The following is a 22,562-nucleotide window of genomic DNA, read 5'->3' on the forward strand; positions in this document are numbered from 1 at the left end:
ATTGATGATATATTGCTGTAAATTAAGCTTTTCATGCTAAGCATTTATTTTCATAAGGAGACATATTTTGTCAAAAAAGTATTTTTAATTTTATCCAGTTTTATCATAGAACCCCCTTTCCCCTCTTTCACAATACACTTCTCAATTTTAGAGCATCGCTGCCTAACTTCATTATTAATAGGAATATCAGGAGCATGCTGGGTAAAGTTACACACCAATTTCAGAGATACCCACTAATTGAATACTAAGACACTTGGGCCATGCTATTTTGAAATTTGGGATCTTAAGTTAGGATGAAGTACTATTTAAGCATTGAGAGAGGAGGAATCCAGACACTTATCCAAGAGTGTTGAGCACTTGACTTCTCTCAGATTGTGAACAACTCCAAGGTGCCTGGTTCTTTTGAAAAGCATATAAAAAGGACAAGAATAGAGCACTTAAACTGGTGGTTTTCACTCAGGAACCTAATTTGGAGTCTCCCCAAAACTTAGAATGTGCAGATGTGCTGGCCAGTCATGAAAAACAACCAATTAAAATACCTTGTTTTTCCCCCCACTGGCATTTTCTCCAAGACAGGGAGGTTGTACTGTTCCTAATGGTTAAATATGAATTCTTCTAGACCTATTAAGAGCTCCCTGTTGGTTCCTTTGCTCAAACCAACAGCAACCTGTAGGAAAATAATGTGTAATGGCCTTAATTGACATCTTATCTTTCCTTCATCTATTGGTGAAAATAGCTTTAACAAGTCACTGATATATTTAAAATAGTGGAGTTTTATCCTTATTCTAACTCAGAATCCATTTATGTCAATGCTGCTCTAATATGGGTGTGTCTGATGGTATCTTGTTTTCTGCTTTTGTGTACAAGGATTTTGTATTGGTAAAACATGTTTATGTCTAATTAAAAAAAAACAAAACAGCAACGAAACGTTTTTTCAATCACTTGATGGAAACTATTTACATAAAGAGACAACGACCACAAAGCTACTGCTAGAATTCACCTGGATTCAAAAATAAAATGTAGGAAACAGAAAAATATACCATAAAAAAAAATCAGACCAGTTGTGTATCTCGTCCAGTCTCCATCTCAGACAGAGTCCAGTACCAGATAACCTGCACCTAGGGGAAAAAAAAAACTTTTCCAAATCTCGATGATTGATTCATGCCCTGAAGCACAAGGGTCAATATCCTTTATAAAATTGCCTTCTGTAACTTGCAATTTTCATCCTGCAATACTTTAACCCTTCACTATAGTAGCATTGTGGTGCAAACATCACAATGGATACATAAAAAAATGAAAGTATGCCACTGTAACATGGAAGTGGCCAAGCACTACTAACACAACACACCAAAAGCAAATGATGAGGCAAAGGATTCTCTGTCCAGCAACATTTATTGTTTTACTACTGAAAATAGAAACATTTTAAAAGATTAACCACATCTTATAAAATATTCAGTTACTTATAGCTCAGTACAAAGATCCCACCAACAGTTAAAAAAAAAGCACAAACAAACCACAACAAATGGTTATGAACAAAGCCAAACCAGCTTAAATATTTTTAAATAACAGAAAAGAAACATTTTTGCTTTGAACAGTGATAAAATTTAAGCTGTGAATTAAGACGCTTCCTTTGTTGGAGAAGTCACAACATCAGTAACAGAACAACACTCAAGATTTTGCCACATGCTGTACACTTGCAAAGGCCAGACTGGATTCTGATCCCAGGTGTTCAGAGAACACATTATCAGAGCATCCCTAGAACCTGCCAGCATAGATACAAGCAGGCAAATGCATCATTTTTCAAGATGTCCTGTGGCGCACACAACATCCAGATCTGCTCCATCTGTATGTGCCCCTGTCAGCCTAACACAAAGCATGTTCTTCCCAAACACCACAGAGACAAATGCAGCTTCCAGGACCTCCTCTAAAATATGAACTGTGTCAGAAAATAGGGCTGTGTGAAGCTTCAGGTGCTGATTCAATCTGGAGGAGATTTGGCCCGATTCAGCAGCTGAATCTCCGAATCCAAATCAAATCGTGAGACCGATAAAAAGCTCTGAATCAATCTGAAGCTCTCTGAATCAATTTGGAAAAGATTCAGAGAGCTTCGGAGATTCAGGCAATCCCCACTCACCGCTGCAGGGAGCTGGGCCCAGACTCTGTGCTGATAACTAGGGGGCGGGGGACGGTTTGGAGGAGGGGGGAGAGGACCATGGGGGGACACCTGCCAGACCCCATCCCCTGCCTGCTTCCCCGGCCTACCTGAGCACCCCCAATCCACTCTCCCAGCCCCATCAATGTCTGCCCCACCCGGCCCCAGCACCCCGGCTCCTTTAAAAAAAAAAAGGCCTGCACTCACCAGCTCCTGCCAGGCCCGGGGGGGCAATCCCCACTGCCCTGCACTGTGTACCCCAGCATCCGGGCTCTTTAAAACAAAAATACCCCTGCACTCACCGGTTGCTGCAGCAGCCATCAGAGCTTCTGGTAGCTTATGGCAGAGCCCCCAAGCAACATGGGGCAGTGGGGGGCAGCGGGGATCCCACCCCCCCAGCAGCAGCTGGTGAGGCTTTTTTTTTTTTTTTTTTAAAGCACCAGGATGCTGGGGCCGGGTGGGGCAGCCATTGACAGGGCTGGGAGAGTGGGCAGGGGATGGGGCCTGTTCAATTTGGAGATTCGTCGGATTCAATTCAGGACAGTGATTCGAATCACCAAATCAAATCACTGTCCCCCAAATCGGCCTAATCCAAAGTGAATACTAGCCGCTTTGCACAGGCCTACCAGAAAGTATATGTGTGGCCCATGCCAGTGAAGAGAAAATGATTCGAGGTCTGAAGAACAAGCTGCCCAAAATGCAGCTGTAGATGCAGCAAAATTCCTGACTGCAGACAAGATTTGGGTTTGCTGTCAGAGCTCTGGGCCACATGTTTGGTTTGGTCAAATACAAGAATAAAAAGCAGCTTCTAAAAGGTTCTGTTTTCAGAAAGACCCATGGTCTCCTAAACTGCCCTGGCTGCCTTCTCCGGGCAGTTAAGAATTCACACAAGGCCAAACAGAACAGAAGTATTTTCTCATGACAAAGTGCCCATGACAAAATGCTGCAAGTCCAGTCATGAGGCAGCATGAAGGAATCAAAACAGAAAAAGCCCCAAATGACAACAGAAAACATACCATGCAGTTTATGGCTTAATGCCTAAAGAATAAGGCTCATTTTTGCTTTCACAAAGCAACACAAGTCAGTAATGGAGTCTCCCTACAGCTAAAGCATCAGGCCAGTTTCAAAGCCTGCTCACAGTGTTTAATTATAAGGGACAGCAATAGGGTATATCACCACACTGTTCTAGAACACAAATCGAGGCTTTTTTAATTCACCAACTAGCTAAGCAAATGCCACTCTATTAAAATCAAGAGAGCAGCTGTTAATGGACCCCACTGAACCCAGTTAGCCTCTAGCTAAAGACAGACACCCTGCTTTAACAAGCTCCCTGATACTCAAAGGTGACTCTGATAATCTGGATCTGAAAGGCCCTAAGATTTGAGTAAGCTCAGATTGTAGTTGTAAAACTTGATGAGCCCACAACTCTTAACAACAATCCCAGGTTATAGCTTCAAAAGATGCTTTCTATACCCCACTTCTTCAGGAAAAAAGAAAACAAGGTCCAGGATGGATTTAGCCCATTTTAGAACCTTCCACACAGCTACATTCTCTTTCAGAGCACATGGTCATCTCACTGTTTAGTGGAGCCTGGAACAGTTCATGCTGCTAGTGGGACTGCTACCTAACTACCACTCCACCACAGTTTACTGGTGCCTTTCCTATCAATAGGCAGCTCTGACAAGTCACCTGGTGTCAGCACAGAGAAGCAAAAGAAGACAACTGTCTATCTCATGTGCATGCAGTTCATGTGCCTTTAATTTCCCCTCTCCCCATTAGTGTTTGATATCAAGCCCTTCCACAAAATCATCCTACTGCTTAAGATATACAAATCCTCTAACTCCCATTGCATGGAGACCCCTGAAGTCAACCTGTTCCATTTAAAAAGCAAGAGGGTTGACTCCGTATTTATACACAACCATCTAAATTCCAAATAGCGATTCCAAGCTGCACCAATAACTTAAGATAAACCCTTAATTGCAATGAAGTGTTGGGATCCACGTCTAACGCCCCAGGAACACACAAACTGTTTTAGCTTACCAGTGCCCCTTCCTCCTAAAACTGTGTTTAAAAGCACACAAATATTTTTCAAAATATATATTTTAAAAGCTCTAAACAGCAACCAAATGTCAGGGTGAGAGGCTGGGGTGGAATGAAAATAAAGGCAAATCAAGCATCACTAAATACAAGGGATGTTGTCTAGCTCTTGTCTAGCTCCAACACAAGGTGTGGCCTGGCTCCCCATCCCCTTTTCAGTCCCAGATGCTGCTTCCAGATGGGTCATTTGCGGGGCTGGTGAATATGCTGATTGATGTGATGGTGAGGGGGTAGCTTTTCCACGCAAGGCTGTGGTTTCTGATGTGCCACCTGGGCCGCTGCTGGAGGGAAGTCTTTGTCACCCTAAAAAGAAGCAGCTGGATTTAAACAAGGCAGTCAAACCTCCAATAAATAATGTATGTGGTGGGGGCGGAATACATTTACATGCAACCTACTACAGCTATTCTGGCTACTACAAAGATTCCCTCCTTTTTCAACTTTTCCTTTTTCACAAAAGCCTTTTTCAGCATGTGGAATGGTGGTGACAGATTTTTGGGGGAGATGAGAGAATGGCACCGTCCTCTCATGGCATAATACATATTTTCCACAGTTTGTCAGCCAGATAGCCCTACAGAGCTGTAAATCTCCCTAAAGCAAATTTTCATCCTTTTCCACACTAGAATCCCTTCCCATCTAGAATGTGGGAAAGACAGGGTGACAAGTCTTATTTACACATCCTCCTGGCTTCTACCTTGGCATACAATGCCCCGTGTTTATACCCCATGCTCCAACCCATGTAGGACAAAACTAAATGAAAGGCTCTTGAAAAAAAAGATCTCTCTGGTTCTTCCTAAAAGAGACAAGCTTGTGGAGGAAAACAGATAGCAAAAAAAAATCCAGTAAAAAGATTAGTTGCATTAATAGCAACACACTACATTTGGTACTAAGCAATAAGATACATTGCCAGACAGTCTTACCCTTGTTATGGCTCCTGATATAATCAGAGTTTGCTTGGGGGGGCTGAAAGAGAACAGAATACACACTTAAATACAAAGAACTATCTTTTATGTAGAAAGTGAGCAACCTTAAAAGCAAAATTACAATTTATTTCTAAAGAAACCTTTCAAAATTTGTAGTTCACACTTAGGTTCTTCTGCATTTGCCCTAAAAAGGTTAGAACAAGGAAGACGGAGGAAGATACATAGTAGAAGTTTGCAGCTTAAAGGCAGAAAATCACTGGACAGTTCATCATTCACCACCTGTTCATCTCCTGCTTGGAATATCCTTTCACTGAGCCTGAGTTCTTGCTCTTTGGTGTGTTTCACTGGAAGTACTAAAATGGAAATAGCAAACTGGAAGTGCTAAGTGAAGCCAGATGCATGGGATGCTGCTCAGCTGGCTTCAATTTCAATTTCCTAAGCCTGTTTAAGAGGTGCAAATACAAAGAGAGGCAGTGTGCTGCAGTGGGCAGGGCACTAGACTGGAACTCAAGTGATCTAGAAGCCACTTCCAGTCCTACTACTGGGCTACTCTATGACCTTGGGCAAGTCACTTAACTTTTCTATACTTCTATTCCCTTCCTCCTCCATGTGGAAAATGAAACAGGAATGACATTTCACAGAAGATACAAGCTTAGACAAGCACAGAAGAGAAAGCTAAATATTATTGCAACTATATATGGGAGACTTTTCCTTTGATTATTAAAAAAGAAAAAGCTTATATAACAAATCTGGCTTTGTTTGGAGACTTTGAGATCACTGCCATATACAAAGACAATTCTGAATGACAGTATACACATTTTAAAAGCATGGCTAGAAGTTACCTCTTCAACTATCCACCAAGAATTTATGTTAAGGGTCATATTCTCATGCAAGAGCTGAAGTTCTCATTAACACCTACGACAAAATAGGTGGCTGCTATTTCAACGGTTGTTATAAAAATCTCAGGTCTTAGCAAGAAAAGAAACTTTCAGTTCACTTTTACCACATGCAAGGAAAACACAAAAGAAAAGCTAAAGCAGGACCTTGTGTATGGTATTTACCATTCTATAAAAAATTTAAATCTGTAGATTAAGGGAACTGAAACTTGAACTTCTCTTTGTTTTTGCTTCAATTGTCTAAAATAAGACATCAGTTGGCTATTTATTTTCCCTTCTTGGTGCAACCTGTTCATCAACAAAGTCCTAATTTTGTTCAGCACACAGAGCTGGGTGGCTAAATAACACTGCTCTACCATTTCTCCACATGAAAATGTCAAGGCTAGGCATGCATTTTCCGCTACAGGGAGGAAAAGTCCTAAGCCACTACACATGCAGCCCAGTCAGATGAGCTGTTAGGTAACTAATGAAAGGTTTGGACACTTCAATCTTATTTGAAATTATGAATTTTTCCTGTATATTGAAGTTCTTTCTTTTCTTTTACTAAATCCCTGATCCAAAGCCTTGTGATGGCAATGGGAATGTTACTGACAAGGGTGTCATTGACTTAAGTGGACTGGGTATCCAAATAACTATTTATTACTCATATTACACATGGGAAAGCAGAAAAAATTCCAGGAGATCCCCATAGTCAGTCTTAAGAACTAATGCTAGAATTCCCAGTTGCTCTACCTAAAATATGAGCAGCAGGTTTTCCATAACTGAGTTTCAATACTCCTCCTTTCAGATTCCTCTGCAAAATACTGTTTCTACACCATTACAGTCATGTTCTAGACTAGGGGTTCCCAAACTATGGTACACTTACTCCTGGGAGTATGCAAGACATCTCTGGGGGGTACGCAGGAGAAACTGTGTAAAGATGGATTTAATTTTAATTGTAATAATAATCAACATTTAAGGGGTTAAATATAAACCATATGCTGCTAGGGATACATGAACAGCTGGTAAATCTGGAATGGGGGTACACAATAAGAAAAAGTTTGGGAACCTCTGTCCTAGAAGATCCTACCCATCTCATGCGAAAAATCTGAAGAGGGGGATGTTCTTCAGAAATGCAACACTCAAAATATTTTAATCAGAGACCTGTGTTAGCCCTAACCAAAACAAGTAGTATTGTGAAAGTGAGAGGAGATAAAAAGGCACAACTGATAACCTCCAACTTATATACCATTTTTTGTGAAGGTAAAGCTTTCAGAAGTGTCAGAGTGACTCATAAGTCCCACTTTTGAAGGCAAATGCAGCATCCAAAAATCAAAGGCTTACTCTGTCAAGAGACGTTAGTATTTTTGGGTGATTTGATTTCCAAGCAGCTACTTAGGAGCAAGCTAAGGTGGCCCATTTTTCAGACAAAACTGGCCACCCACCTTCTAGAAACCAGAGGTGTCAGGATGGGTAACCCAAAAGTCAGGCTACTCAGAAAAACCCACCATTTTGTTTCTAAACCTTGGCCTAAGGCCAACAGAAGTATAGTTTTAACCCTTGAAAAAAATGGAACTTGGCCACTTCTGAAAATTTTATCCAGATGGATTGCCTTTTGACTATTCCAGTACCCTGAAACACATTACCCATGAGGAATCCAACTGCTCAGCCTCACTGGGAATCCCCATAAAAGAGTCCACTGATATAGGAAGAAACAGACTAGCAAACACTACAGTGATCCCAGGACATTGTTTCAGACCATTTTATCAAAACACCTCATTCCAATGATTGGGCAGGTGGGAACACTCCTTCTGCCTGTGTCTGGACCAAAACAACCCATTTTAAATGGCGGCTGACTGTAACATGCTACTACTTTCTCACATTTATGTAACAAGTGCAGCCAGAATGCAGAATCTTGCAACTTCCCTAGCTCCCCCTCTCCGTACCTGCCACTTTGCATCTTGTCTACAGTCTAGAATAAGGCTCATTTTATAAAGAAGGGAATCACCCCCTCAGTTATATTTGTATAGTGTTTGCATACCACCCAGTGCAACAGGGTTCAGAAGCCAGGTGCTATCGTAGCACAAGCGCACCCCATGCTGAAGTCATCTGCCAGGGAGCAAGGAACTGGTGGTTTGTGGGAGAGTCTGTTGACTCTAACAGAAACACCACATTATTTTCTGCAGACAAGGTTCCTTGCGTGAACCCTTCGGAGGGTTTTTGAACCCGAAAACTTGCTTAATAATTATTTTCCAACTATCTGGGTTGGTCTAATAAAATATATCAGATTCACGCAAGGAACTTTGTCTGCCTATGTCCTTAGACCAACACACCTACAACCTACACCCCTGTAACATTATTTTCTAGCTTTTGGTCATGCCAAAGAAGAGAAGAATCTCTACTGTGACATATGGGTGATGGGGAGGAGGGAAAGATGAGGACTAGGAAAAAAAGAGTCTCTCTCTCTGGATGACTAAAACAAAGACTTTAACAACAGCTGAAAACAAGTACTGACTGCTGCAGCACAGTTCTGCTCTTCTGCCATGAGAAATGCGAGAGTCCTTTGAAGAGGTTATTGCGCTTCGCTAGACTGAGTGCTCCTCAGAGATATAACATTCTCAGAGATGCCTTGAGTATCTAGAAACGCCTACACTCATACCCCATAACCCTAAACCACAGGTAGGAGAGATTTGGTCTTACAAAATAGCACTGCACTAGCTAACAGATTTCACAGCCTCTTTAAAAAGGACTGTAAGGGTGCTGGCAAACAATCAGATAACTGTGAATTCTGTACCACTTATTTAGCTCCAGGTGCTTCTGATGCATATCTGACCACACCTGGAAGTGAGCCCCACTGCTTGTAGAAACCAGAGGTCTGTAGGCTTAAAAAATTATTTATTTAAAGACTGGAGATCATTTGAAAGTGCATAAATAGCAAGCAATATAAAAAAGACGTCAAAAGCAGGCCCTAGTTTAGCATCTCATTTCAGGCTATTATGCAGGCTGCAGTGATCACATATGGACCTGTTGCACTCATCTGCCAGGCAGGCAAGCAGAAGATGGCAAACCAACCTCACAAACAGATGCATCTATCCCATTATATCTGGTTACTACCAAGCCATTCCCACTAGGCCTAGTCTCACAGCCATCGTCTTTGTGGCCAAGGAAGATGTGAAGCTGCATCTTTCAAGACTCAAGTTTAAGAAGCCTCAGCTGGGCATGGGACTGCTGTTAACCCACATCTGCTCTTTTCCCCAGCAGAGGCTGGGACTGTCTGAACATGCCAACTCCAGGGAGTTCCATATCAGAAGCTGGGAAGTTTACGTGCGCTGCTCCCCTACCTCCCATACCCTTGTGTCCCTTCAACTTCTCTGCATTCTACCACTCCAGAAACTGACCTCTGGTATATTAACATCTTATGGCTTTTGCTTCTTCTCTCCAGAGGACTGACTTTGCAGGGAGTCCCGTCAGCAGCAGTCACAGCTGTAGCCAGCAGCAGCGGTGCTCCCTCACAGGCAATCAAGGATGATCACTCCCACAGGTCAAGTAAAGGGTTGTAGATGAGTCCGTTGATGGCCGATCCTAGAGTCACGGAACCTCTGGCAAACACCACAGGTGGTGGTTAAAGGGAGGATCCGACCACAGATTTCTTGTTTCCTTTCTTCTGTTTCTATTGTTTTTCTGCCTCCAGGGTGAGACAACTTTCCTCCAAGATGTGCCTTCTCTCACAAGAAGGCATCACCATGTAGCCCTATCCTGAGCTAGTTTTTCCCAATTTGTGGTGTCAATGCCATACTTAATGTCTGCCTTGAAGCGTTCCCTCTGGCACCGGTGTGTCCCTTGTCCTTGGCTGAGTTGGAAGTACAGCAATTGCTTTGGCATACATACATCAGTCATGCGCACACAATGCACACGCAATGTCCACTGCAACTGATGTTGAATAACCAATGCTTCCATACTGGTGGTGTTAACGCTGGTGAGGACACTGACATTTGTGTGATGATCCTCCCACTTTATGCCAAGAATCTTCTGGAGGTAGCACTGGTGATGGTGTTTCAGGCTTTTCAGGTGATCCCTGTAGGTCACCCAAGCTTCACAGCCATATAGAAGAGTTGGGATTACCACAGCCTTATATAAATAGGAACTTTGTTCGAGTCCTGATGTCATGATCATTGAACACATGATGATTCAGTCTTCCAAAGGCAGAGCAGGCACTTCGAATCCTGTACTGAATCTCCTTGTCACTGTTGGGCTGCTTTGAGAAATGGCTGCCCAGGTATGCAAAGTGCTCAACATTCTCCAGCTCCTGTCTATTCAATGAGGATCTTTGCCAAGGGAGTTGATTGGCCAGTAGCAGGCTGGTGAAGCACCTTTGTTTTTCCAATGTTAAATCTTCTCCATAGACTGCCACCTTGACGGGGTGGAGAGGCTTACATGTACCCATGACACTAAGAGCAACACCATCAGGAGTATATACATATATATTTTAAAGCCAAGAGAAACCACTACAACCTACTTTGATGTCCTACAAAACAGAGGCCACAGAATCTTGCACGTGGAACACAAAAGGCACTCTTTTATCAAGAACCTTATGACTTCAGCAGCCACTAAACACCTAATAGGATAGTTTCCTTCAGGGACCATGGAGAAGAGCCCAACAAGCTTGAGCTGAGGCATGCATTGTGCCACAGGCCAGGCCAGGCTGTTACCAGTTACCTCTACTAAGAGAAGAGTGCACTAAGTGCACCTTCAAATGACAGTGGCTTTAACACTGCCTCAACATGTGGGAGCTGTCCTAAAGTTAAGTGAAAACATTGCTCAGACCCACATAACTAGACTGTACCTCCAGCAACATAGAAGGGGCTGTTCAACTTTGCAAATTCAAATTATCATCTTGGAACAGTGATGATTAATTTGAACAGTTAGGTCAGCATATTGGAATGATGCTACAATACTAGGCAATGGTTTGTAAATGCCAATTGGCTGAAAAAGTGCTCAATCTACTATTAGCTACAAGGCAAATACTTTGATTGCCTTTTGCACAAACACACACACAAACACTTTGCCTTCTAGAAAGAAAGGGAGCCTCTCAAAGGAAAGCAACGAGCTCACCAAGTGGGCTACGCAGCAACTGAAAAATGCAAGTCACTGGATATACTTTAAGCACAATAGTAATGTTAGATATAAGATAAATCAGCAAATGTGGAGTCTGCCACAACAGGCAGAACGCTGCACAAAAACAGGGACCAGAAGTAAGTTTAAAAACAGTATATAAATGTGGAGAACACTGTGCCTGGTTTCAGGAACACATACAGCAATGCACATGGAGCAGTAACTGGTGGTTCCTTGGTCTAGCATAGAAACTCACACACTCTGGTAATTGTTCTGTTCATCACACAAGAACTATAGTCAGACCTTGTTTCAGATAACCCAAAGCACACCCTCTTTATAGCACACTGCAGCACAAATGTACCTGCCTAGTGCCTTCTACCTCTTGTACTAGATGACTGAAGGGATCCAGAGGCACTAACTTGTGAATAAGGGTGTGTCGGAGCAAACACCCGATCTCACTGTGAAGGCCTGGGCAGAAAAAGCCCACAAGCCTTCCAAAGAAGTACTGACAAATCTCAAAGAGATACTGACACCTTGTGGAAAATATTGAAAAGCAAGGCTTTTTTAAGACATCTTCTACCAGACCAATTGTATAATTTAGAGCATGTTGTCCAATAAAAGATTTCACCCCCCCAAAACTTAAATGGAATATTTTATTTCCATTTAGCAGTTCTAATTTTCACAACAAGGCTAGGGATTTATGGACTATCTTTGTGTGAACAACTAGGGAACTGAATTCAAAGTGAATTAATTATATTGATCTATAGTTTAACTCAATCCAACTCTGTGCAGAGAGTCCTCTTCAGGTTTATAATGATCTTAATCTGATTTAACTTGATTCCAATACTCTCACTTAGGAAGTGAATTAAAATAAAACTAAATGAAGGCCACTATAATTTTGAAGAAGAGTGCCCACACAGAGGTTTGATGTAATTTAACCCATCCACTTTAGAATGTAAAACACATTCTGGATTCACTACCTTGAGTGTCCCCATGAAGAAAAGCCCTTACACACCTTCTGATAAATGGTGAGCCCAGAATCACTACACAGCTTTGAAAATTTCAACCAATTCTGGTTTTTTATTATTTTCTCTCACTAATACAAAACCTCCAGGAAAAAAGAATCATTGTTTTTAAGAGTTCATTTGTTTCGTCAAGCTTCTTCACCTGAAAGCAGACTCATACAGCTATCAAAATATAGTTTCTGTTGGTGACTACTGAACAAGAGAACTCCGGGGGGAATGAACAGCTAGAAATCTAAAGCTCTTGTGTGTCAATGGAGCTTTATTGTAAAATTGTCCTCTATGATGTAAGGATTTTTACTCCCTGAGCAAATATAGAGAACAATGAGGTTTTCTTGAGCATCATGTGGGATATCAGTTCTGCAACTTGTACTTGGGCAGCCTCACGCAGCTTTGAATGTTCATGCTGCTTTGAATGTTCCCCCAAATTTCTATATATACAAACAAATATCTTGTTAAGTCAAATGCTTCTCCCAGCATTATTTGAAACAAGGGCTTATCATTCCAGTTTCTACAGGTAGAATGGGATGACAAGCAGCAACAATTTTTACGATGAAGGCCAAGCAACAGGACACCCTCCTCTGGGATTGCATTTTCTGCTCTGGCCATTCTATCTCAGGAAAGAAGTTAAAGGGATTAAGAGACAAGTAACACAGTCTGAAGATACTTCCATATAAAAAGAGTGGAGAAACTGGGAAGAGATGATCAAAACAGGAAGCAACAGAGTTATACAAGAGCCACTTAGCAAACTTCAAATGTCAGATTTAAAATTTATCAAAAGAAATCTGCTGGGGGAGGGGGAGTCCCTAAAATTATTCAGTGGGACTCTGTGGGTGCAGTTACCTAATTAGCTCTGCAGTAAAGTCTCAGCATCTACATGAGTCCCTATTAGGGCACAGTAAACTAATAAACACTGTTGTAGGACAGTAATTGGCAACGCAAGTACTATCTTGCAGCGACATTATTTAGTGTGCTGCCATACATGTGTGGATGCTGACAGGGCTAACTGGAGCATGAGGGTGCTTCAGTGTGGGGGCTGCCTACCAGCTAGCCCCACACCCAAGCACCCTCATGCTGCATCCAGCCCCTCCACAGCATGCTGAGAGCCAGGTCACAGCAGTCCCAGGCTGGCAGGCTGACCCCCAGGACCCTCTGCCAGCCACAGCTGCACTGCCCCAGCTCAATGTGCTGCAGTCCTGGATGCATGTGCAAATGGCATGTCCAGGAGCAACAAACTCCAACACAAACTGTGCCAGCGTTTATTCATTCTCATTAACTGCATATGTAGACATGCCCAGTGTCAGTGTCACTTAAGCCAAGACTTCATTGTAGGACTTAAAGAACTAGATGTTTTCATACAGATTGGAACATTCAAACGTACATCAGAAAATATTTTAAAACATACTCAGCAAGGAAGCCCTCATGCTGTAGAGCATAAAGGTGATTATTGTCAACAAAAAAGAAGAAACTTTTATGGGTAGACTATTCCTTTACTGCCCATTAAAGAATTTCTAGCACCTTCCCGAAAGTCCACCCTCTGAGACGAGATGCCAGACTAGACAGACTACTGATAGGGTAGCAATTCCCATGTTACAGATTCCAACAGTTGATAGCCAATTAACAAATATGCTTATTTCAGGAACCAGCTGTTAAAATCTCACACAGACTTTGTGATATCTGCAGTTGCATTTCTTATCAAGCATGCAGAAGAGAAATTAAATTATCATCACATTTATCAGAGACCAACAAGATTTTAACTTCAGCTGCAGTCACTATCTTTAATACTTAAGTTACAATGCTCTCCAATTAATGGATTGCAGTATTTTCCCAATACATTCAAATAGCAGGGGCGGTAATACACTAGGCCAGCAGTTGGCAAGGTTCTGTAGCAGCAGGCTTGAACAATCTGGTTCAGGTTTGAGGCAGGCCAGTGCTTCTGCTTCTTGCTGCCATGGCACCAGCAAACCCCCACATTCACTGGCTGTGGTATAGGTAAAGTCCCCTGCTGCTGGAACACTGCTAAAACCCCCAGGCTGCATGAGCAGATGTGGCCCGCTGGCCACATGTTGTCAACCCCTTCTCTATACCCTTTACCTTCAAATAGATTCTTGTATTCAGGAAATGAAAAGGGCTGATTCCATACTTCATGAGTTAACCAACAAAAGAATTCAATATCATAATTTCCCCATAAAACTTGTTTGCTGCACACCAAAAACTCCCTGCTCCATGAGGGTGACCTTTGACAGTACCTCTCCTGTTTGCACAGAAGAGATGCCTTCAGTCAGTAGCTTTTTGATGAGGTTAAATGAATAAAAACAAAAAAACCGCATTCATTCTTTACTACCTCATCTCCTATTATTACCTGAAAGGATATTGCTTACAGTGCACACTCCACCCTGCAAAACCTTTCAAAAAAATATTTGTGCCAACCGTATTGTCAAGAAATGTTTCTCACACATCCCAGAAAGTAAAAATATGTTTCGAAAAAGTCACCCCCGCTGTGCTGCCACCTACATGGGTGCTTACAGCAACAAAGCAGTAGCATAATGTAGGTACATGCAATAGGGTTAAAGAATCAGACTTTGTCACTTCTCCACTTACAAAAGCTTATGCTCATCTTCTCACACAAGTTGACCAACTGCTCCTCCTGTTCCTGTGGTTACTAACCTATCCTAACGCAGCAGAAGCCACTTCAGCCTGACCGCCAAGATGAAAAGTCATAAGATAATCAAGACAAAAGCAAGATGAGACTTGGGACACAAAATAAACATTAAAAACCCACACCTCTGCTCAAAGCAGCTTAATCCCAGTGAGTTTTCCTGACTCATGTAAAAAAATGGTTTTTTTGCTGAATTTACTGAAGAAAAGAGAGAAGACAACCTGGGTAACAAATACAATTTCTCCTGAAAGGGCAGCATTGTTTTATACGAGTCCCAGAGTGAGCAGACAACTTATTGTTGGAGATGGCATTTTTTATAAAAGGGTTCACTGCAGGGGAACTGCTAGGGCCTAGGTCATTCTAAAGGGGACTTCCAATCCAAGAGAGGGCTACAGGGATGTAAATGCTTGCTGCTATATAGAACTTGAATGCTATAAGAGAAGGGAGTTTGCAGCAAAACTGACTTACTGCAAGCTTGGTAACTCATTTTGAGCATTTCTATGCATACACCTTATGCTCCCACTCATGTCTAAAGTATCTGTTGAGAGTTTGGAAAGTAAGTAATTAAAATAAAAGCCAACTAATTTTCCAACCAGACAAGTAACTTCAAACATAAGATAGGTTGCTGGGCAGAATATATATTCATTCAACTTTTTAATTTTTTTTCTATCTGGATTAAAGGGTGAGAGGTTAATTCACTGAGAGAATACTGAATGCTAACGTTTACCATCAAGATGATTTTTATGCTGAGTTAACTCAGTAAGAAAGTCTTGTCCTCCTTGCACTAAAGAATTTTACAGACATTACTGCTGGCAGTCACCTGTATCACTACATTTAAAAGTATAGATGTATATTCAATCCAGTGTCAAGTGCCTCTTTTTCAGGCAGGACTCAAGTTAACAATTAACTGGAATAACTCCTGCCAGATCTGTTTTTCCTCGGAGACAGAAACACGTAGAGATCCCTAAAAGTCAAGTGAAATCTTAACAGCTATTACCCACTGGGCCTTCTAAAATGTACTTCATTGCACCTCTGAGTATTTAGAAGGGTTTGAGATATGGCTTCATGGCCCATTGCCAAAACCAAATACGAACACAACAAATTTTTGAGACAGGAAAAGACACCTCTTTGGAGAAGGTTAATGGTGTGACATCCTGAAGGGTCACTCAACAGACAGACACACATCATCACACCTGTATAGTACAGACTCCACAAAACCAGTCATCTCACGCACAGGGGAAATTACAACCCAAAATGTAAATAATCTCAGGAAATAAAATACTCTCCTCCCCCAAACCTTACCAGACCTTGCTCTATGCTTATTTGAGTAAGGCACAGAGAAAGCACAATCCACGCCTTCATTTAAAGTCAGCAAGTGACTATGAAACAATGTTTCATCCCTGCAGCCTGCAGAAACTATAAAACAATGCTCTATCCTGTGCCAGGTAGAGCCTCTGCCAATCATGTCAGAACCTGAAGCCTCCTCAAGTCTCTTCTCCATATTAGGGCTTGTTTATACAGAGGGAAGTTAATGCATAGTAAACTAAGCGGTGAATTTACTGCACACTAACTCCTTGAGCAGACATTCTTCATAGGCACTAAGCACAAGGCAGTTTACTCCACTTGCAAAGCAGAGTAAACTAGTGCACGGTCATAGGGTCTATGCGGGGAGCAAATGTTGAATCTGGTAGACAGAATGTTCATGCCCTTGTTTACTGTGTGCAAACCTCCTCATATGGACAGTGCTTTGTGTCAAAGGAAACACCAATCTGCTCCACAGACAGTGGGACCATTCCAAACTTGGTTTTGCCATACGATACTCACACTCCTCCAGAGCAGGAACTCTTGAGTGTTTTTGACAAACTATGAAGATTAGGAGGCATCTTGGGGAGGATGTGATTTAAATGAAAGATGGGAACCATGTGGAGGAGGGTCCTCTTGGTGTGTTGGTATGGCAGAATCATGCATTGAGCACATGGCCTGTCACCATCTGCTAAGTGTTAGGGAAGGTTTATAAAGTGCAATGAAGTTGGTCGGACTGTCTAGACTAGGATAGGCATTGCTATTACAAGACAAACTACAACTGTAGGACTCCAGATGGCACTAAGGATTCAAAGACCCAGTTGGTCTCTGATGCATTCTTTGTCTCTGCTGAAGTTGAAAGAAGTCCCTAACTGGCTCCTGAAGTTTTCCGTTTTAGAAAAAATAAGCCTCCAAGACAGTCCTAACTGAACTTCTGATCTTGTTCGAAAGAGCAGTTGCTACAAAAGACCGAAGAGAAAGGCCATTCTGCCCCTTACCTGTCACATTCCCAGTCTTTGGCATCTTTGTCTCTCTCTTGGCTCAGATGCTCTCCACTGCTGTGATGCTTCTGGACAATGCGCATCCCTCCAGCTTTCACTAGAAAGTCAATATGTAAAGGCATTTAGTTTCCAGTTTTAATAGGCACGTGCAGTCAGTGCAGGGCAGGGAGAAGGGACATGGTGCCAATTCTTTCCAGAAGCCTTTCCAAACAGAAGCAGTGTTTGGTTTGGTGAAGCTCTCTGCTCAAACTACTAGCTTTTCATGCCTACATTAAGGAACAAAGTGTACAGGTTTTCAGGACTTCAGTTTTCAAGTAATTTTGGTGCTTTTGAATATATTGGCTAGTGTCTGCTCTGTAAGAAAGAGGCAGTCAAGGCTGGGAAACATTTCACTAGTGCTCTGAGACAAGAGGAGAAGCTGTATAGAAGCATGGAATTTCCCATAATCCGCTACATGGACGCTTTTACTAAATAATGTTAACCCTGTGCACAACTCTCACAAGGCCACTTGTTTCTCAGCATCCCAGGCAAGGATCTTGCCTGTTTTCAGGTGGATTTATGAACCAGTAGGCTATCCCTGCATCTCAAGAAGCCACAATAGTTTCTTCACTTCGTGATCTAAAGAAATAAAAAGTTAAAAGAAAGGCTGCTCTTAGTGTTGAGACACTAGATTGGGACTCAGGAGGTCTGGATTTAATTTGCAGCTCTGACAAAACCTCATTGTGTGACCTATGGTAAATTCCTTAATACCCCTGGACTTCAATCCTTACCTATACATCAAGGATATTAATACTTCTTTCTTCTCATGCATTGAGAGTCTAGATAGTAAAACTCTTTGAGAAAGAGATTGTGTGTTTGTACAGTGTCTAGCATGTTAGAGCCTGTAGATGCAAATGAAATATAAAATAATAAAGAGTTTGAAATCCCTATCAGACAGACAAAGAAGCAGCAGGATGAAAAAGATTCACATGCTTGTCTATTAATTACAAGAATAATCCACATCAGTGTTATAGGACTGCAGGATGCCTAAGCTTTCTACCTAGTGATGAGGCTTTCAAAGAGCTTTCAAAACCACAATTACAAGAACACCAATGCTGAATTTTACCAGAGAGCTTGAGATTCAGTTAATACCTGATCAGTAGTATCCTCTTGTAACAGCTTGACCTCTGCATCTCAGGCAATTAGTAGATCTAGGATGAAGCCTACTAAAATCAGTGTACCCCTTCCATGTAACCCAAGAAGACAGCACTACCAGCACAGAGAAACAACGAATTTGGTCCTATTTTCAATAAACAATAGAATTAAAGAGAAACCATATTTGCTTTATAGAGCCACTTCCAAGGAAGGTAATGGATTTGGGCTCAGTTTTGGAATATTAACCTCAAATTCTACTAACTTAAACAAGCCTGCAAATTCCCTATAGGTTAAATCCATCATCTACAGCCAAGCTCTAAGTCACATCCATATCTGCTCTGATCCCACTGACTGGGATGTAGACCTTAAGGATCTGACGCAAGCATTCCTATGCTTCTGTTTCCTACATTTCCTAAAACTGTAGCCACTCAAATTAACAGAGCCAGACTCAGACCCCACTTCAACCTGCTACAATACCAACCTCATGACAAGGACAATGTAACCCCTTTGGTTGTCAGCTACAGACCCCAGCTTGAACACCTGGGACACATCATTAATGACCTCCAATTCCCCCATGGAAAATGATGACCAACTCAAGGTAGCTGTAAGGGACGAGTCTTTCCAGCAACAAACTACCTAACTCCTATTCTCACCAAGGCCCCAGACCTTACTCGGGACTCAGATGCCAGCTGTGTCCCCCATATCAACACAGACCACATTATCGCTGGATCAAACAACACAGAATTTTTATTTTAACACAGATTCAGAGGTTGATTCGTTTGTTCCTCAACCAGAATCACATATGCCATAACTTGCATACAGTGCCCCTCTGTTGTCTACATTGGACAGACTGAGTGATCCCTATGTGAAAGAATGAATGAACATACATTTGACATCAGTTCCAGAAGGACAGAAAAGTCTGTGGCAGGACACTTAAACATCCCAGGATATTCCATTATTGACCTCAAAGTAACTGTTCTTAGACAACAAAACATTAAAATACAGCTTGAATGGGAAACTGCAGAATAAGAATTCATCCACAGACTGAACTGTGTTAAATATGCATGACTCCATCTGGGGCCATAGCTTCTTATCTCTGCTCCTCCTCACCCCCCACCCCCTACCCCAACATCCCACACTGCCCGCTGCCCAGCTTGCCTGACACCAGCAAGCAGGAATACTGTACTGGGCATGGAACTGTGGCATTTGCATTCCTATGGAGCAGGACTACATGGGGAGGGGGGAATACCCCCACCTCTTGAAACCTCTCCCCCAACCCACTGGGACAGACCCTGGCTGGGGGGCAGGACAAGGGGCTCAGTTCCCTCACCCCTGCAACACCCACCTCCCCTGCTGAGTAGTGCCAGCTGGGTGGGTGGGACTCTTGGGGGGGGGCTGCTGGGTCAAAGCAGCCACACCTGCCCAGCGCTGTGGGGTTGGACTTCATCTACCAGGCTGCCGTACAGTGCCGGGTGGGCAGGGCTGCTATTGCCCAGCATCCCCTGCTGCTTCAGCCTCTGTTGATGCCGCAGTCCAGATGGAATCAACTGGTGGGCTGGATATGGCCCACAGGTCTAAACCAAGACTATGGATTCATAACCCATTACCTGGATTAGCTTTCATAACCCCTCAATGGGTTAATTGCTTTGTTTTTTTCCCTCTCTTCTTTCTACCCACCTTTATCTCTCAGCAGCGCCCACTCCTTGTTTCCCCCCTTCTCTATCCTTAAGGGCCTCATGACACTGTGAGCAAATGTTGATTGGTGTTAGTGCTAGCTAGAGGCAGTCACACAATCAGGCCAGGAAGGGCTTGGAGGACTTAAAGGCAAGAAATCCCCATCCCCCATTACAGTACTTACTTGTGGCTGCTGGCACTGTCCATCTCAAGGGAACAGGCAGGGAAGGGTTAACTTGTTTTCTTCCCCCCTCCCCACAACACTGTTGCAGGGCTGCTGCTGCTCTGGCCCAGGCAGCAGCAACAGTCATCACTGGACAGGTAGTTTAACTCTTCCCTGCCTGCTTCACGGGGGACAAACAGTGCAGGCAGCCACAAGCAAATAGGGGATGGGGTAGGATGGGGTGATGAGCAGTGAGCAGGGATCTGGGGTGCTGAGAGCAGGCAGTGGGCCTGATCCAGGACAGCAGGAAAAAGGGAGAGTGGTTGGGTGTTTACGAGACGGTGTAGCCTAGTATAGCTGCAACTTAGTTCAACACAAGCATGGATCTGAGATAATCCTGCCTTGGAGAATTAATTTTGATCCACATAACCAGTGCTTAAAACCAGTTTCAGATGTTAATGTGCAGACAATCCAAGGGTAAAGAGCTCTAGGAGCGGCCCAAAATTACCACATAACAAGGCCATTTGTATTCAAATCACTGCCTTGTTTCAAAGCTCTGCCTTCTGCAGTCCCTTCATCGCATCTGATGAAGTAATTCATTGCTTACAAAAGCTTACCTGTCTGATTTAGTTAGTCTACAAGGTGCAAATCCACCTTGCCTTCTTCCTTCTAGAAACTACCAATGCTCAAGTGATTTGACAACAATAAATCAGGATATACTTGCAAGAAAGGGAAGATTTCCAGCAAGAAAACAAGTGAGAAGACAGATTAAACCAGCTATACTGATTCTTTGAAAAGCATTTCAGCCGTCCGGGCAACCCTACTACTTGTGTAACTTATCATGCCGCACATAACACTTCTCACTGCTGGTCAGTAAAATTGCTGAGCTCATGCAGCAAAGGCTCAGGCTCTTACTTCTATTTGAATTTCAGCTGTGCATCTGATCCGGTGGCTCCCAGTGTGCTGGGCACTGAACACAGTAAGCAAAGACAGCACCTGCCTCAGAGCCCCTGTGGTCCAAACAGACCAGAGACAAGGGCAAGGGAAAGGAGGGACCATCATCCTCACTTCCATCTGGACAAATACACACAGGCGGCCTGGGACAGAGCCACACCCTGGATCACACCTCCCATGTCCCTAGGCAGAGTCTGAACTATTCACGCACTGCGGTTCTCAACCTTTTTAGATTAAAGACACCTCAGAAAATGCCAACTCTTAGTTTTAGCTTGGTTTTTTGACTACAGAAAAAATAATAGAGCAATTCTTTTCTGTTGCAAACAACTCAGCCCACAACAGAGTGGGATGTTTTTAGCACTATGGGCTGCGATTTGAGATTTCTGGGTCTATCTCATGAATCACGTCCTGTGCATCTAACAGCGTGGCGTGAAAGGATCTCGAGGCGTCCCCACAGCCACGGGGCCCTGGCTGGGAGTCACGGCGCCAGCGTGCCACAGCCTTCGCTTCCCGTCGGCCACGACCCCGCGGCCGCGCCGCAGGCCTTCGAGCGGGCAGGACCTAGACACAGCGAGAGTCCTATCCAACCCGAGTCCGGCCCCGGCGGCTGGGTCAGGTGTGGGGACCCGAACTGCCGCCTCCGCCCACAGGGAGACGCCGCCTCAGGCAGGGGGACCCGCCACACAGCCAGGGCCTGGGCCGCCACGGGGGACAGAGGTGGCGCTGGGGACAGAAGCACCGATCACCGGGGCTGAGGTAACGGGCGGGGGGGCGGCGAAGCCTTTGGAAAAGGCCGTTGGTGACGAGCGGCCCCGCCCCGCGGACACGCGCAACCCACCCCCCCGGGGCCTCACGAACCGCCGGGGACTCCAACGGCCCCGCCCCCGGCCCCTCCCACCTGCGGGGGCGTGGCCGCCCTTGGTCTCCATCCCGCCCCCCGCACGTGGCGGCGCCGGGGCAGCAGTGCGCGGACGCAGGCGACTCAGTGGCGGCCCGAGCCTGGCGCGGGGGTCGGGACGCGGTTAGCTGCTGGGGGCGGGCAGGAGCCGTCACAACAAAGCCACGTGACTAGGACGCACCATTCTCGTTCCCAAGGGCGGGGGGAGGCGCGTTCGACGTCATGCTGAGCCAGGCGAGCTGTGGGGTGCAGTTGGAATGCTCCGGGGCTGCGCGGGAGCCGCTGCGCTCGTGCGGGCTGTGTGCGGGCTCGTCGATGCTCGCAATGTGCGGTCGTTCGTGAGGCGGCTCCTCGATGCGGCATGTGCAAAGCCCAAGTCGCCTCAGGAAGCGTTACCTGACTTTGGGGGCTTGCCGCGTGTCTCGAAATAAAAGAAAGGCTTCAGCTGTGCGGATGGTGACCCGCTGCCGCGTTGCGGTGAGCCGTGGGCAGTTAAGAAGAAGACGTCTGTACACTTATTTGCGTGCTTATTTACATATATTTTCAGTGAGCAAGTCTTTCAGCAAATACCACAAGTTCGAGTTTCCAATATGATCATT

At 43.9% G+C, this 22,562-nt stretch overlaps 1 protein-coding gene across 2 annotated transcripts; it reads right to left on the reverse strand.

Annotated features, from left to right (window-relative positions):
• Positions 1 to 2,680: 2,680 nt before the first annotated feature.
• Positions 2,681 to 22,091, reverse strand: LOC102386506 (death-associated protein 1-like). 2 transcript variants are annotated; one of them, XM_006022530.2, is made up of 4 exons: positions 21,964 to 22,091; positions 17,138 to 17,237; positions 5,167 to 5,209; positions 2,681 to 4,552 (listed from the first exon to the last, which is right to left on the reverse strand). In XM_006022530.2, exons 1-4 carry the CDS (start codon positions 21,992 to 21,994, stop codon positions 4,433 to 4,435), a joined length of 294 nt encoding a protein of 97 aa, XP_006022592.1. In that variant the 5' UTR covers positions 21,995 to 22,091; the 3' UTR covers positions 2,681 to 4,432. The 2 variants fall into 2 exon arrangements, with proteins under 2 accessions (XP_006022592.1, XP_025058664.1); XM_025202879.1 differs by lacking the exon at positions 21,964 to 22,091 and adding an exon at positions 20,133 to 20,155.
• Positions 22,092 to 22,562: the final 471 nt, after the last annotated feature.

Source organism: Alligator sinensis, unplaced genomic scaffold, assembly GCF_000455745.1.
Source record: "Alligator sinensis unplaced genomic scaffold, ASM45574v1 scaffold886_1, whole genome shotgun sequence".
Classification (NCBI taxonomy): Eukaryota; Metazoa; Chordata; order Crocodylia; family Alligatoridae; genus Alligator; species Alligator sinensis.